At 35.6% G+C, this 17,700-nt stretch overlaps 2 protein-coding genes across 3 annotated transcripts in view; both read left to right on the top strand.

Annotated features, from left to right (window-relative positions):
- LOC149793107 (uncharacterized) overlaps positions 1-17,700 on the top strand; it is a 137,468-nt gene that overhangs the window by 63,267 nt on the left and 56,501 nt on the right. The window lies entirely within an intron of this gene.
- On the top strand, positions 6,370-17,677 carry LOC149793108 (uncharacterized). Its single transcript, XM_089968903.1, has 4 exons — positions 6,370-6,397; positions 9,443-10,396; positions 15,851-16,804; positions 17,616-17,677. Exons 1-4 carry the CDS (start codon positions 6,370-6,372, stop codon positions 17,675-17,677), a joined length of 1,998 nt encoding a protein of 665 aa, XP_089825029.1.

The following is a 17,700-nucleotide window of genomic DNA, read 5'->3' as shown; positions in this document are numbered from 1 at the left end:
TTTAGATAATTCTTTACATAGTCTTTTAATCTGAAAAAGCTTAGTCCAATAATATTGGAAATATTTTATATGGTGCTGATGGTATTGGCTTTTGGAAGTGGGAGGTCATGGGTTCAAACCCCAGCTGAGTCATACCAAAGACTTACAAAAATGGTACTGACAGCTGCTTCACTTGGTGCTCTGCATTAAGAGGTTAGTGTTAGGACTGGTCAGCCTGGTGTCAGGATAATGTGACTGGGTGAGACATTATGCAAAGTGTCTGGGGCATGATACCCTAGTGCAGACATCATAGCGATATGACTGAAAAATTGTTAAAAGCTACATTAAAAATATTAATCACACACACACACACATGGTACTGGCTTTTCATGGACAGCTGCATGAAAAATGTATATCCCTGGTATTCATGGGGTCAGTATTGAATCACTTATGCATCATAAACTTTGTTGCCCCTTTTGACTATTCCTTGTAGGCTGTTGTGGTTTTAGAATTTTTTCTTATCCTTTTGTCTGTCACTAGATGGTGTGAGAGTACTATGTGGTTTCTAGCCTGAACTATACAACTTGAGGCACCTTTAGATTATTTCTGGTTCTCACTTTTAAATTTTGTTTGTCTACATCAGTTGTGATCTATAATACATTAATGATGATGATGATATGGGTTGAATGGAATATTTCTCATCTGCAACCTGTTTAGTAATGAATACCCCTATACTATATACGGCTTGAAAAAAGAAAATTTTTAAATTAACAATGGAATTGTAACCTTCATGCCACAAATGTTGCCATGGCAGTTGCCATCCAAAAGGTTGTACTGATGTCTTACTGGTAATAATAATAATAATAATAATAATAATCATAATAATAATAATAATAATAATAAAGTGAGGTTATATTAAAAAATTGTCAGTCTTCTAGGTTTAGTCCATATTGTTAAGTTATACCACTATCTTACCTTTATAATCCGAAGTCTTAAATACAGTTGGTCACTTGGCTGCTTCGCTGATTGGTCACTTTGTTTGTTGGTTGGTTTATAATGGCACCTTCAACACACTACTGGTGATATCATGCCATGAAAATGGAAGCCAGGTTCCTTTTCCAAGAACACACTGAGGCAGCCAATAGGAGCTGGTCTGGGTGGGTATCAAAACCCACAGTCCTTGGATTATGAGCCAGATGCCGTATCAGCTGAGTTACCTTTATACAATGAAACTTCCCTAAATTGGCTGCTTTGCAACATGGTTACCTCAGGATACTGGTCATATATTTTTATCCTTATAAGGTTGTCCTCAAAGATCTGTATGAATTAAAAGATACATTGACAGTTGTATTTTTTTCTAATAGTATACTGCATGGTGTGGGGTAATGTTTTTGTACTCATTGAAACCTGTCTATAATTGACATTACACGAATTGCACATCAGTCAACAATCCTGGCTATCTGGTGCAGAGTAAGTTTAGGTTATAATCTCAAGAAATTTGTACAAAATAAAAATATGGCCTAAAGGGCATAATATCCTTCAAATGCAGCTTGAATGTTTTAATATAAAATAATTTTTTCTTTAAAAACAAAAAGGTCACAGGCCTTCTCAACTGAAAACAAAAAAGTCACAGGCCTTCTCAACTGAAACATCATCGGACACCTTCCAGGGCAGAAAGGATTGCCTCCCTTAATTCCTTCTTCAGGAGGTGATTGAACAGACCTATTCCTAAGGGGGCAGGGGCCAGTTTCTATGTACAAATTTAATGCCGCAATCAGCGACCTAGTATAAAAAATCATAAAAAATCAAATACACAAGTGAGGTCAAAAAGGTCCATATTTTTAGATACCTATATTAAAACAAAGCATAAGAATAGTATTCACTTGACCAGAGAAGTCAATGGCAGTTTATAGCAGAAGAAGTTTATGCACCCCAACCCCTATTTTATACATGCATTTTTCACATCCAAATGCCATTTTTGACAGCATGTGGTGCTCACAGTGCAAACGCAAGCCCTTTCCCTGGATGAAAATTTTGAAAAACATTGTCTACTAAATAGTTTGATGCAATTCAGAATAGTTGTCATCCAAGCCGTTTTTGAGATACTCTACTTGCCTTGAACCCATGTGTCTACTGCTATAGGAGGCTAAGCTCTTCTTCCTAGCCAACTATTGGTATTTCACTATCAACATACTGCAGAGCAACTATGGAAGATGTACATGCCTGACATCAATCTCAAGAACAACACAAGCCCGAAACACCTAGTTCACAAATATATCCATATCTATAAATAGTAAACAATAAATAGCTGAAAAAGTCACACCATAGCCTTAAGTTATTAGAAATTTGCCAGGGGCCAATTTACGAAACTGGGCCCTGCCACCTTAACATACCTCAATAGTCTGCAGCAGGGTAGAAGAGACCACACTAATGTGCTCTTTATGGTCCATTATAATAAAGGTATTAAAACTGTAGAGAAACTAAAGATAGAGATTTATAAATGTTTCCTTTTATGGACAGATGCCATTTGTACAGAGGTGTCTTCTAAGAAGGCTTCACTGTACAAATATGATTGTTGTATATTATACACTGTAGGTAACTGAGAAATAGTGATATTCTTTTTTGTGATTTTTTGGATAACAGCTAGGTAAAGGACTTTGGTTTTTGTTTGATATGGTGTTGTACAACACATCAACACAAGTAGGTTATTTCAAGCTGTGCCGACTCATTTGTTAGCATGCCAAACTCAATACAGAAAGGTGTGGGTTCAAATCCTACCATTGGACCAACCTGGATCAGCTACCATGTTAATTTTAAATTTTAAAATTAATTTTAAAATTGTTAATTTAATGTTTTTGGGCAAGGTACTTTTATTACATTTAGCCTTATCAATAAAAAAGCTACTTGTAGCTGGACTTAAGGCTAATATCTGATGGTAGTGTTCGAACCTGGATCCGTTTGTTTGCAAGTCTGATACTCTAACCACTATGCCACTGTAGCACCCATTAGGACAGAGAGATAGAAAATGATTGGGGAAGAGCAAACAGACATATGCATGCACAGTATTTTTTGTACTGTTATAAAAACACAGTATCTCACATACATTATCAAAAATCATCTTTTTGTTACCATCATTTTCCGTAAAAATGAATAAATAGTTCAGAATATGGTGAAGAAGGAGAAGATAACCCTTAGCAAGAATATAAATTTATTTATGAGAAAAGCCAAATATCCTTTAATTTGCTGGTTGACACATATCTGGATTTAAATTGGATATGTTACTAGGTGACCATAGTAAACTATACTTTATACATAAACTTAAGGTAAAATTACCTGAAGAAGAATTTAAGGTACATTGTCTACATGGAGGTGTCCACTGTCGCAGGTTTTACTGTATTAAATAATACTGAAGTGTTTGTAAAACGCATACCCCTCCTCTTTTTTGCTTTGTCCCACCTACTACTGAGTCCCTGGTGGTAGGGAATTGGGATCTTAGGGTCATTGTCAGATACCTGTATACATTTTTCTTGTCTCATTCAGCAAGCATATATGGTATGATGATTATAGGGTGGGGATGATAATAATTTTCAAGTTATGACCCATAGACTAAGTCCAAAGGAATTATGAATGGATTCCAAGTGTCAGTTGCCTGTATGCACTAGTCCTCTTAATGCCCAGTAAGTACAATTTAATGGCTAAATCTCTGGTGTTTAGAATAGACCCAGGGGTCTAAGCCAGGTACATACCTAAATTTCTTGTTTTAAGTTCATTAAGTGCTTAAGTAATTATAGAGTGTGGATCTTAATAGTTTTTTTAAGTTGTGACTTTGTGGCCATACATCTTGGTACACATTGGTACACAACTGTATGTCCCCAGGAAGTCAGATTCACTAGGGTGTAATGAGGAAGTGTTTCCTTGACATACTATACCTTTAAGGCATCATTGAATAATTTATTATGCAATTATAAATACGTTTGATTGAAACACCTGCAAAATTATGTGCCTTTGAATTTCAACTTTTATGATGAGACCTGAGAGAAGATGCTTTTAATATTGAACAATTTGTACCATCTTGTATGGACAGTTAGTAGAGTCTAACAATTTGTACCATCTTGTATGGACAGTTAGTAGAGTCTAACAATTTGTACCATCTTGTATGGACAGTTAGTAGAGTCTAACAATTTGTACCATCTTGTATGGACAGTTAGTAGAGTCTAACAATTTGTACCATCTTGTATGGACAGTTAGTAGAGTCTAACAAGTTGTACCATCTTGTATGGACAGTTAGTAGAGTCTAACAATTTGTACCATCTTGTATGGACAGTTAGTAGAGTCTAACAATTTGTACCATCTTGTATGGACAGTTAGTAGAGTCTAACAAGTTGTACCATGACGTATGGACAGTTATTTGAGTCTAACAATTATTACCAGGATACATGGACAGTTAGTGGAGTCTAACAATTTGTACCATGATGTATGGACAGTTAGTAGAGTCTAACAAGTTGTACCAGGATATATGAACAGTTAGCAGAGTCTAACAATTTGTATAAGGATGCATGGACAGTTAATAGAGTCTAACAATTTGTACCATCTTGTATGGACAGTTAGTAGAGTCTAACAAGTTGTACCATGACGTATGGACAGTTATTTGAGTCTAACAATTATTACCAGGATACATGGACAGTTAGTAGAGTCTAACAATTTGTACCATCTTGTATGGACAGTTAGTAGAGTCTAACAAGTTGTACCATGACGTATGGACAGTTATTTGAGTCTAACAATTATTACCAGGATACATGGACAGTTAGTGGAGTCTAACAATTTGTACCATGATGTATGGACAGTTATTAGAGTCTAACAAGTTGTACCAGGATATATGAACAGTTAGCAGAGTCTAACAATTTGTATAAGGATGCATGGACAGTTAATAGAGTCTAACAATTTGTACCAAGATTTATGGACAGTTAATAGAGTCTAACAATTTGTACCAGGGTGTATGGACAGTTAATTGAGTCTAACATTTGTACCAGGATGTATGGACAGTTAGTAGAGTCTAACAATGTGTACCAAGATGTATGGACAGTTAAAAGAGTCTAATAGTTTGTAACATAATGTATAGACAGTTAATAGAGTCTAACAGTTTGTATCAGTATGTATTGGAGAGTTAATAGAGTCTAACGATTTGTTCCAAGATATATGGACAGTTAATATAGTCTAACAGTTTGTATCAGGATGTATGGACAGTTAATAGGGTCTAACAGTTTGTATCAGGATGTATGGACAGTTAACAGAGTCTAACAGTTTGTATCAGGATGTATGGACAGTTAATAGGGTCTAACAGTTTGTATCAGGATGTATGGACAGTTAATAGGGTCTAACAGTTTGTATCAGGATGTATGGACAGTTAATATAGTCTAACAGTTTGTATCAGGATGTATGGACAGTTAATAGGGTCTAACAGTTTGTATCAGGATGTATGGACAGTTAATAGGGTCTAACAGTTTGTATCAGGATGTATGGACAGTTAATAGAGTCTAACAGTTTGTATCAGGATGTATGGAGAGTTAATATAGTCTAACAATTTGTACCAGGATGTATGGACAGTTAATAGAGTCTAATAATTTGTACCAGGATGTATGGACAGTTAATAGAGTCTAATAATTTGTACCAGGATATATGGACAGTTGGTAGAGTTTAACAGTTTCTTCCAGGATGTATGGACAGTACACAGAGTCTAACAGTATGTATCAGGATGTATGGACAGTTAATAGAGTCTAACAATTTGTATCAGGATGTATGGACAGTTAATAGGGTCTAACAGTTTGTATCAGGATGTATGGAGAGTTAATATAGTCTAACAATTTGTACCAGGATGTATGGACAGTTAATAGAGTCTAATAATTTGTACCAGGATGTATGGACAGTTAATAGAGTCTAATAATTTGTACCAGGATATATGGACAGTTGGTAGAGTTTAACAGTTTCTTCCAGGATGTATGGACAGTACACAGAGTCTAACAGTATGTATCAGGATGTATGGACAGTTAATAGTCTAACAATTTGTACCAAGATGTATGGACATTTAATAGAGTCCAACAGTTTGTACCAGGATGTATGGACAGTTAATATAGTCTAACAGTTTGTATCAGGATGTATGGACAGTTAATAGGGTCTAACAGTTTGTATCAGGATGTATGGACAGTTAATAGGGTCTAACAGTTTGTATCAGGATGTATGGACAGTTAATGGAGTCTAACAATTTGTACCAGGATATATGGACAGTTAATAGAGTCTAACAATTTGTACCAGGATGTATGGACAGTTAATAGAGTCTAATAATTTGTACCAGGATATATGGACAGTTGGTAGAGTTTAACAGTTTCTTCCAGGATGTATGGACAGTACACAGAGTCTAACAGTATGTATCAGGATGTATGGACAGTTAATAGTCTAACAATTTGTACCAAGATGTATGGACATTTAATAGAGTCCAACAGTTTGTACCAGGATGTATGGACAGTTAATAGAGTCTAACAATTTGTATCAGGATGTATGGACAAGTTAATAAAGGCTAACAGTTTGTACCAGGATGTATGGACAGTTAATAGAGTCTAATAATTTGTACCAGGATGTATGGACAGTCAATAGTGTCTAACAATTTGTACCAGGATGTATGGACAGTTAATAGAGTCTAACAATTTGTACCAGGATGTATGGACAGTTAATAGAGTCTAACAATTTGTACCAGGATGTATGGACAGTTAATAGAGTCTAACAATTTGTACCAGTATGTATGGTCAGTTAATAGAGTCAAAAAATTTGTACCAGGATATATGGACAGTTGGTAGAGTTTAACAGTTTCTTCCAGGATGTATGGACAGTACACAGAGCTAACAGTATGTATCAGGATGTATGGACAGTTAATAGTCTAACAATTTGTACCAAGATGTATGGACATTTAATAGAGTCGAACAGTTTGTACCAGGATGTATGGACAGTTAATAGAGTCTAACAATTTGTACCAGGATGTATGTACAGTTAATAGTCTAGTAGTTAGTACCAAGATGTATGCACAGTTAACGGAGTCTAACAATTTGTACCAAGATGTATGGACAGTTAATAGAGTCTAACAATTTGTACCAAGATGTATGGACAGTTAATAGAGTCTAAAAATGTATATGGACAGTTGGTAGAGTGTAACAGTTTCTTCCAGGATGTATGGGCAGTACATAGAGTCTAACAGTATGTATCAGGATGTATGGACAGTTAATAGTCTAACAATTTGTACCAAGATGTATGGACAGTTAATAGAGTCAAACAGTTTGTACCAGGATATATGGACAGTCAATAAAGTCTAACAGTTTGTACCAGGATGTATGCACAGTTAATAGTCTAGTAATTAGTACCAAGATGTATGCACAGTTAATAGAGTCTAACAATTTGTACCAAGATGTATGGACAGTTAATAGAGTCTAACAATTTGTACCAGGATGTATGGACAGTCAATAAAGTCTAACAGTTTGTACCAGGATGTATGGACAGTCAATAGAGTCTAAGAATTTGTACCAGGATGTATGGACAGTTAATAGTCTAGTAATTAGTACCAAGATGTATGCACAGTTAATAGAGTCTAACAATTTATACTAGGATGTATGGACAGTTAATAGAGTCTAACAATTTGTACCAGGATGTATGGACAGTTAATAGTCTAGTAATTAGTACCAAGATGTATGGACAGTTAATAGAGTCTAATAATTTGTACCAAGATGTATGCACAGTTAATATAGTCTAACAATTTGTACCAAGATGTATGGACAGTTAATAGAGTCTAACAATTTGTACCAGGATGTATGGACAGTCAATAAAGTCTAACAGTTTGTACCAGGATGTATGGACAGTCAATAGAGTCTAATAATTTGTACCAGGATGTATGGACAGTTAATAGAGTCTAACAATTTGTACCAGGATGTATGGACAGCCAATAAAGTCTAACAGTTTGTACCAGGATGTATGGACAGTCAATAGAGTCTAAGAATTTGTACCAGGATGTATGGACAGTTAATAGTCTAGTAATTAGTACCAAGATGTATGCACAGTTAATAGAGTCTAACAATTTATACTAGGATGTATGGACAGTTAATAGAGTCTAACAATTTGTACCAGGATGTATGGACAGTTAATAGTCTAGTAATTAGTACCAAGATGTATGCACAGTTAATAGAGTCTAACAATTTATACTAGGATGTATGGACAGTTAATAGAGTCTAACAGTTTGTACCAGGATGTATGGACAGTTAATAGTCTAGTAATTAGTACCAAGATGTATGCACAGTTAATAGAGTCTAACAATTTGTACCAAGATGTATGGACAGTTAATAGAGTCTAACAATTTGTACCAGGATGTATGGACAGTCAATAAAGTCTAACAGTTTGTACCAGGATGTATGGACAGTTAATAGAGTCTAACAAATTGTACCAAACTGTATGGACAATTAGTAGAGTCTAACGATTTGTACCAGGAAGTATGGACATGTAGTAGTATAACAATAAAATGAATTTAAATGACAGGATTTATGGACAATTAGTCAAATCTAATGATAAAATGAACTTAAATGACACAATGTGACCCAACATAACACTTCTTGCAATCATGTGTCACACTATGGCATCATATATGGCATTCATTTGCTACACTGTGGTACATCACTTTGAAGTTTGCCACACTGTGGCATAACACTTGCAATAATTTTCTACACTGTGCCATAACACTTTGCAATGCATCAGCAGTGGTATATATTGATTTCAGAATCTTTAAGGGTGAATTTAAAAACAATTTGCCAACCTTTGTTTATATGGGAATAAATTTATCATATCACTGATTAATACAATAGAAAACATGCTGCAAGCAGCTTGTGTTGTATGTCATTATTATTCAGGTCATTTCATAAAGGTTATATCAAATGAACACATTTTTAAGATCCCCTCTTTACACACTGACAATTTGTAGATATTATTATATATAATTCTTGCATAAATGTAGAAATGTACTGTTTGTAGATTGAAAGTAAATGACCTGTGATTATATATCAGATTTTCTGGCAGTATTTTATCAAGTATTGGACACTTTATATCAGTGGTAACATGGATGATATTTGGCATCACTGGTAAACGTTTTTCTTATTATATCTCATGGTTACCAGAGTATTGTGATGGAAGTGACACGGCTTCCAAATTTCATATGTGGCTTTCAACAATGGAGAGGGTTTATCTAGCTAGTGATCCTTATTTCTCACTTCTGTGTCTTGTACTGCATATATCTGTATGGATGGGGCTTGCATAAAGATTAACCTAACCAAATAACTTGATTGTTTTCTTTCCTCAGTTTCTTGATTTCATATTTATTTGGTTGCTAGCAATGGTTGTTGCTTTGTACCTTTTTTCAGAGTTTGTACTTTTGTTTCAGAATGCCCCATTGGTAGCTATGGCATACTCTGTAATCAGACATGTCCATCTGCTAACTGTGCCAACAATAAGTGTAATCGATACAGTGGAATCTGTGTAGAGGGATGTCGCTCTCCATACTATGGCCAGTTTTGCAATCAAAGTTGTCCCAATTGTATCAATGGTCTTTGTCAACAGTACACAGGAAATTGCAGTATAGGATGTGTAGATGGTTACTACGGTGACAAGTGTGTGGGCACTTGTGATGCCAATTGTATTACATGTGAAAGATACACTGCGTCATGTACAGTGTGCAAAGTAGATAAGCCAGGTTACTATGGAGTCCAGTGTTCTTCAGCCTGTAGTAGTCATTGCCAAGTCAATGATACAAAAGTTTTCTGCAACAAGGAGACGGGATATTGTCAATATGGATGTGAGCCGTATTGGTACAGCATGCAGTGTCGACTGAACTGCCCAAATTGTGTTGCTGGACTGTGTGATAGAGTGACAGGTGAATGCATCTATGGTTGCCATGAGAACTGGTATGGCCTTCAGTGTCAGGATTCATGCCAAGAGAACTGTGCAAGTCAAAATGGCATTGTTCTGTGTGCCAGAAATGGGGGCAGCTGCTCATTTGGCTGTGACACAGGTTACTATGGTGATATTTGTAATGCAACATGCTCACTTACCTGTGCTCAAAATAAATGCAACCAATATGGTGGAAACTGTTCTATTGGCTGTAAAGATGGTTACTATGGAAACAAATGTCAGTTTTCTTGCCCAGTAAACTGCAAGGAAAACAAATGTGATAGAGACAGTGGGTACTGTTTAGCAGCTACTGGATGCAAGGCAGGTTTCTATGGTAACCTGTGTGAGTTACCATGTAAATATCAGTGTCTTGATGGGTTATGTGACCGCCAGGAGGGTGTTTGTGTCCAGTGTAAGCCAGAAATACAAGGTCCAAACTGTCCCACAGGTATGTAATAAGGTTTTTGTAGTTGTCATAAATGTACATAACAAGATATACACTTTGTAATGGGTCTTATATACTGTTTTGTTGTTAATATGTAGTGGTAATGGGTCTGATGTGATGTGTTATTGTGGATATACAGTTGGTAATGGGTCTGATGTGATGTGGTATACAGTTAGTAATCAGTCTGATATACTATTGTATTGTGTCTTGTGCTTAAGATTATTGAGTATTCAGTTGTACTTCATATTGTGGTCACCTTTCCTCAATGGACACCTGCTTCAGCTGTACATTTACTTTTGGCAATCATAATTTTGGTGTCCACATGTAATGGATAATAACCTTGAACTTAAGTTAGAAGAGCAATTTTTGGTTATCATTATTTTAATGTATCTTGCATTCAAAGAACATTTCTAAAAGTGGATATTCTTTGAAACTTTTTGAAGTTTTAAACAAAACCCCACAAAAACATTAAAAATGTGTAGCTGCGCTGGCTCAGTTGTTAGCATGCTGGAGTCTTGACTTTAAAGGGTGTGGGTTCAAATCCTACCATCAAACCAGCCTGGGTCTGAGCTACTCTGGTGTGTCCTTGGTCAAGGCACTTAACTCCGATTACCTCAGTACTAAATAAGCTGCTTACATTACTGTTCCCTAAAGCACCAAACCAAACCAAGTAGGTTATTAGTGCTGAGATACTTTGAGTATAGTGCTTTCCTAAGGATACACCACTGTAGCTGAAATTGGTGTTAGTATTCAAACTTGCACCGTTTTGTTTGTCAGACTGGCACACTAACCACTGTGCCATTATAACACCCTTTTGGGCAGTGAGATCAAAAATAGATGGGGAAGAGCAGACAGACAGATGCATGCACATTTTTTTGATATAGTTATATAAACACAATCACTTACATATCATACATACTTGCTTATGAGAGGAGTCCAACTGCAAAATGCATAGACCCAGATCTGCCATTGCATCATGCGCAAGCAGATCTGGGTCTGTGCAGTTTGCTAAGAGTAATCTGTAGAACAAACAACACAGACCCTGATCCACATGTGTATTATGTGATGGCAGATCTGGATCTTTGTTGTTTGCAGTTTGACTTGATTTATAAGTGAGTATATACAATACATTATTAAACATCATTACCGGTACATCATATTTTTGAAAACCATCATTTTCTGTAAAAATTAATAAACAGGTCAGAATATCATGAAGGAAGAATAGATAACCTTTTGCAAGAAAAAAAATAAAAGCAAAGTCAAAAAAATTTAAATTTGTTGGTTCACATATATCGGGATTGATATTGGAGATGTTACCAGGTGACCAGCTAATTTTGTGTCAAGTAAATAGGTGTGCCAGTACTTTATATAAAGGTAAAATAACCTAAAGAAGAGGTTAATGTATGTTGTCTATATGGAGGTGTCCACTATGTCAAGTTTTACTGTATTAAAATTTATTTAAATGTTTCCTAAAACACACACCCATCCTCCCATGCTTTGTAGCACCCACTTCCACCCAAAATCTGTACATCTTGGGTAATAGATATCTCAGGAGGCAAGAACTGACACAGCCACCAATTTTAGTTGATTGCTAAATTCAGTTTTTCATGCCCAGCAAGTGAGTATACCATAATAGGGTGGGCATCTCAATAGTTCCAAGTCATGATCCAGGAACTAAATACCTGGGGGTAGGGATGGACACACGGGTCAATGTCAGCTGTCTGTATGCATATTTCTTGTCCTGCTGAACAAGCATATATGGTATGATGGTTATAGTGTGGGGATGTTGATAGTTTTCAAGCTATGACCTGGGCACTGAGTCCATGGGGGTAGGGATGGAGTCTGGGTGTCACTTGCAAGTATAAATGTTTCTTCCTTATGCCCAGTAAGTATAATTTAATGGTGATTGGGCTAAGTTCCTGGGGATGAGAAATTATATCACAGCCAGGTAGTCATACCGGTATCTCAATTTCTCTTTTTATGTCCAATTAGTGCCTGGATAATTATAAGGTAGGGATCTTAATGGTTTATTAGTTGTCACCTAGGGGACACAACTGTATATCCCCAGGTGATGATGCAGGGCCAGGAATTCCATTCAAACCCACATCTGACATGTTAACATTTGGGTGGATAATAAGATACAGTACAAATTCCCAGAAATGTTCAACAGTTTTGAAATTATTTTACACATCTACAGACCACCCCTACAAATTATTAGGTCTTCAACTACAGGAATTCAACATATTGTGTGCTCAGAAATATACAAATTTACTACATGTAAGCTAGGTACCGTTACATGTATTAGCTATACCAAAGGTGGGCAAACTTTCCAGTGCAAGTGTTGCATGCACAAATTTACACCTTGTAGCAGGCTGCATAGTTCATTAAGTAAAATAATTAATATTTGAAATAGCAAAAACAAAAGGTTTTTCTAAATAACATCATAATTAATTTTCAGTTGTTAATATGTTAATATTTGAAAACTTAAACTTCAAAAGAAGCACATTTATTTGATAAACAGAGTAACATAAACAGACTCCGTGAGAATGATGACTTGTTCCTAGGCTGCATGTAAGCCCTTGGCAGGCTGCATGTGGCCCGTGGGCTGTAGTTTGCTCACCCCTGAGCTATACAGACATGCTCAGAAATATAAAATTTTGCAATATGTAAGCTAGGTACAGGTACATGTATTATCTATACAGACATACTCAGAAATATACAAATTTTACTACATGTAAGCTAGGTACTGCTACATGTATTATCTATACAGACATACTCAGAAATATAAAATTTTACTACATGTAAGCTAGGTACTGCTACATGCATTATCTATACAGACATACTCAGAAATATACAAATTTTACTACATGTAAGCTAGGTACTGCTACATGTATTATCTATACAGACATTCTCAGAAATATAAAATTTTACTGCATGTAAGCTAGGTTCTGCTACATGCATTATCTATACAGACATACTCAGAAATATACAAATTTTACTACATGTAAGCTAGGTACTGCTACATGCATTATCTATACAGACATACTCAGAAATATAAAATTTTACTACATGTAAGCTAGGTACTGCTACATGCATTATCTATACAGACATACTCAGAAATATACAAATTTTATTACATGTAAGCTAGTACATGTATTAACTATACAGACATGACTGCAAAAACATACAATTTTACAACATATAAGCAAGGTAGATGTAGTATTAGCCATACAGACATGCTCAGAAACAAACAAATTTACAACATGTAAACTAAGTACTGTACTAGCAATGAGAGACAGTAATACAACTTGATATACCCATAAATGGTCACAATACAATCCCTTGTCTTGTACGGTGTAGGAGTTCACCAGCATTGTGCATAGATGCATGCATATCAAAATGGCCAGGATCACATAATGTCTACCATAGCATATAAGAATGGGCAGGATCACATAATGTCTACCACAGTATTGCATATCAAAATGGGCAGGATCACATAATGTCTACCATAGCATATCAAAATGGGCAGGATCACATAATGTCTACCATAGCATATCAAAATGGGCAGGATCACATAATGTCTACCATGATAGCATATCAAAATGGGCAGGATCACATAATGTCTACCATTTCTAAATAAAGCACAAGATAATGATGGATAGAAGGAAGTTAGGTTTACTTGGGGTGTAGTGTTGATGGAAATTTCCTTGATAATATGCCATTAAGGAATATTCGTTGAGCAATTAATTGCATAATTAAAAAAAGTTTGATTCAGGCAACTGCAACATATGCCTTTGAATTTTCGACTTTTATGATAAGACCTGATAGAAGATGTCTTAGATATTGAACAATTTGTACCAGGATGTATGGACAGTTATTACAGTCTAACAATTTGTACCAGGATGTATAGACAGTTATTACAGTCTAACAATTTGTACCAAGATGTATGGACAGTAAATAAAGTCTAACAATTTGTACCAGGATGTATGGACAGTTATTACAGTCTAACAATTTGTACCAGGATGTATGGACAGTTATTACAGTCTAACAATTTGTACCAGGATGTATGGACAGTTATTACAGTCTAACAATTTGTACCAGGATGTATAGACAGTAAATAGAGTCTAACAATTTGTACCAAGATGTATGGACAGCTACTAGAGTCTAACAATTTGTACCAGGATGTATGGACAGTAAATAGAGTCTAACAATTTGTACCAAGATGTATGGACAGCTACTAGAGTCTAACAATTTGTACCAGGATGTATAGACAGTTAGAAGAGTCTAACAATTTTTACCAGGTTGTATGGACATTTAATAGAGTCTAACAAATTGTACCAGGTTGTATGGACAGTTAACAGAGTCTAACAATTTGTACCAGGATATTTGGATAGTTAGAAGAGTCTAACAGTTTTTACCAGGTTGTATAGACAGTAAAGTCTAACAATTTGTACCAAGATGTACAGACAGTTATTAGAGTCTAACAATTTGTAGTAAGATGTATGAACAGTTATCAGTCTGAAGATAAATTAATTTAAATGACATCATTTATTTGATCACATAATGCCCTTTACAAGTGTCATATTTTCATATCATGAAAATCATTTGCCACATTGTGGGATAACATTTTGGAATCATTCACCATGCTGTGGCATAATAATTGAAAATCATTGCTACATTGTGGCATAATACTATGCAATTTGCCACACTGTGGCATAATACTTCACAATAATTTTCCACACTGTACCATAGCACTTTGCAATGCCACAAGGCAGTGATATATATTTTGATTTCAGAATGTTTAATGTGATTTAAAAAAAAATAATTCCCAACCTTTGTTTATATGGCAATAAATTTATCACATCATGAATAATACAATAGAACACATGCTGCAATTAGCTCATGTTGTATGTCATTATTATTCAGGTCATTTCATAAAGGTTTCAAATAAACACATTTTTAAGATCCTCTCTTTACACACTGACAATTTGTAGATATCACTATATATAATTCTTGCATACATTTAGAAATATACTGTTTGTAGAATGAATATAAATGATCACAAATGATATATCAGTTTTTCTGGCAGTATTTTATCAAGTATTGGACACTTTATATCAGTGGTAACATGGATGATATCTGGCATCACTGGTAAACCTTTTTCTTATTATATCTCATGGTTACCAGAGTATTGTGATGGAAGTGACATGGCTTCCAAATTTCATATGTGGCTTTCAACAATGGAGAGGGTTTATCTGGCAAGTGATCCTTATTTCTCACTTCTATGTCTTGTACTGCATACATCTGTATAGATGGGGCTTGCATAAAGATTAAACTAACCAAATAACTTGTTCACTGTCTTTACTTTAAATTAGGTTTCTTAATTTCATATTTATTTGGTTGCTAGCAACGGTTGTTGCTTTGTACCGTTTTTTAAAGTTTGTAGTTTTGTTTCAGAATGCCCCATTGGTAGCTACGGCATACTCTGTAATCAGCCATGTCCATCTGGTAACTGTACCAACAATAAGTGTAATCGATACAGTGGAATCTGTGTAGAGGGATGTCGCTCTCCATACTATGGCCAGTTTTGTAATCAAAGTTGTCCCAATTGTATCAATGGTCTTTGTCAACAGTACACAGGAAATTGCAGTATAGGATGTGTAGATGGTTACTATGGTGACAAGTGTGTGGGCACCTGTGATGCCAATTGTATTACATGTGAAAGATACACTGCGTCATGTACAGTGTGCAAAGTAGATAAGCCAGGTTACTATGGAGTCCGGTGTTCTTCAGCCTGTAGTAGTCATTGCCAAGTCAATGATACAAAAGTTTTCTGCAACAAGGAGACGGGATATTGTCAATATGGATGTGAGCCGTATTGGTACAGCATGCAGTGTCGACTGAACTGCCCAAATTGTGTTGCTGGACTGTGTGATAGAGTGACAGGTGAATGCATCTATGGTTGCCATGAGAACTGGTATGGCCTTCAGTGTCAGGATTCATGCCAAGAGAACTGTGCAAGTCAAAATGGCATTGTACTGTGTGCCAGAAATGGGGGCAGCTGCTCATTTGGCTGTGACATTGGTTACTATGGTGATATTTGTAATGCAACATGCTCACTTACCTGTGCTCAAAATAAATGCAACCAATATGGTGGAAACTGTTCTATTGGCTGTAAAGATGGTTACTATGGAAACAAATGTCAGTTTTCTTGCCCAGTAAACTGCAAGGAAAACAAATGTGACAGAGACAGTGGGTACTGTTTAGCAGCTACTGGATGCAAGGCAGGTTTCTATGGTAACCTGTGTGAGTTACCATGTAAATATCAGTGTCTTGATGGGTTATGTGACCGCCAAGAGGGTGTTTGTGTCCAGTGTAAGCCAGAAATACAAGGTCCAAACTGTCCCACAGGTATGTAATAAGGTTTTTGTAGTTGTCATAAATGTACATAACAAGATATACAGTTGGTAATGAGTCTTATATACTGTTTTATTGTGGATATATAGTTGGTAATGGGTCTGATTTGATGTGTTATTGTGGATAACCAGTTGGTAATGGGTCTGATTTGATGTGTTATTGTGGATATATAGTTGGTAATGGTTTTGATGTAATGTGGTATTGTGGATGACCAGTTGGTAATGGGTCAGATGTGATGTGGTATTGTGGATATATAGTTTGTAATGGGTTTGATATGCTGTGTTATTGTGGATATACTGATGGTAATGGGTTGGATATACTGTGGTAATGTGGATTATACAGCTGGTATTTGGTCTGATATGCTGTGGTATTGTGTCTTGTGCTTAAGATTCTTGAGTATTCAGTTGCACCTCGATTGTTGTCACCTTTCCTTAATGGACACCTGCTTCAGCTGGACATTTGGTAATCACTGTATTTGTGTCCACATGTAATGGATAATAAGAAGAGTAGTTGATGTTCATCATTATTTTAATGTATGTTGCATTCAGAAAAATTCTAAAAGAGCTGATTCTTTAAAGCTACTTTAAAAACAACAACAACATTTTATCAAAATGATTGTAACTAATTCATAAACACACAAATTGTTATAAAAATAACTAAAAGTAGATTTTTTTAAATATAGACCTATCACACAACATTAATTTTATCTTACTTTATGATCACTGAACTGTTGATTATTTGGATCGATAGTAAAAACAGTTGTCCACATAACTGGTATTAAGCCATGAGGAATTTAAATTTTTAGGACTAATGGAGAAAGTCCATAGAGAAAGTCCATCACGTCAGCAGTTTGGATTATTGGTATAATATTAATCTGTTTTACTGAAGCA

This window comes from Sinohyriopsis cumingii, chromosome 8 (genome assembly GCF_028554795.1).
Source record: "Sinohyriopsis cumingii isolate HCF-2022 chromosome 8, ASM2855479v2, whole genome shotgun sequence".
NCBI lineage: Eukaryota > Metazoa > Mollusca > Bivalvia > Unionida > Unionidae > Sinohyriopsis > Sinohyriopsis cumingii.
Note: the sequence above shows the minus strand (reverse complement) of the source record. Positions and strands in the feature narration are given on the sequence as shown.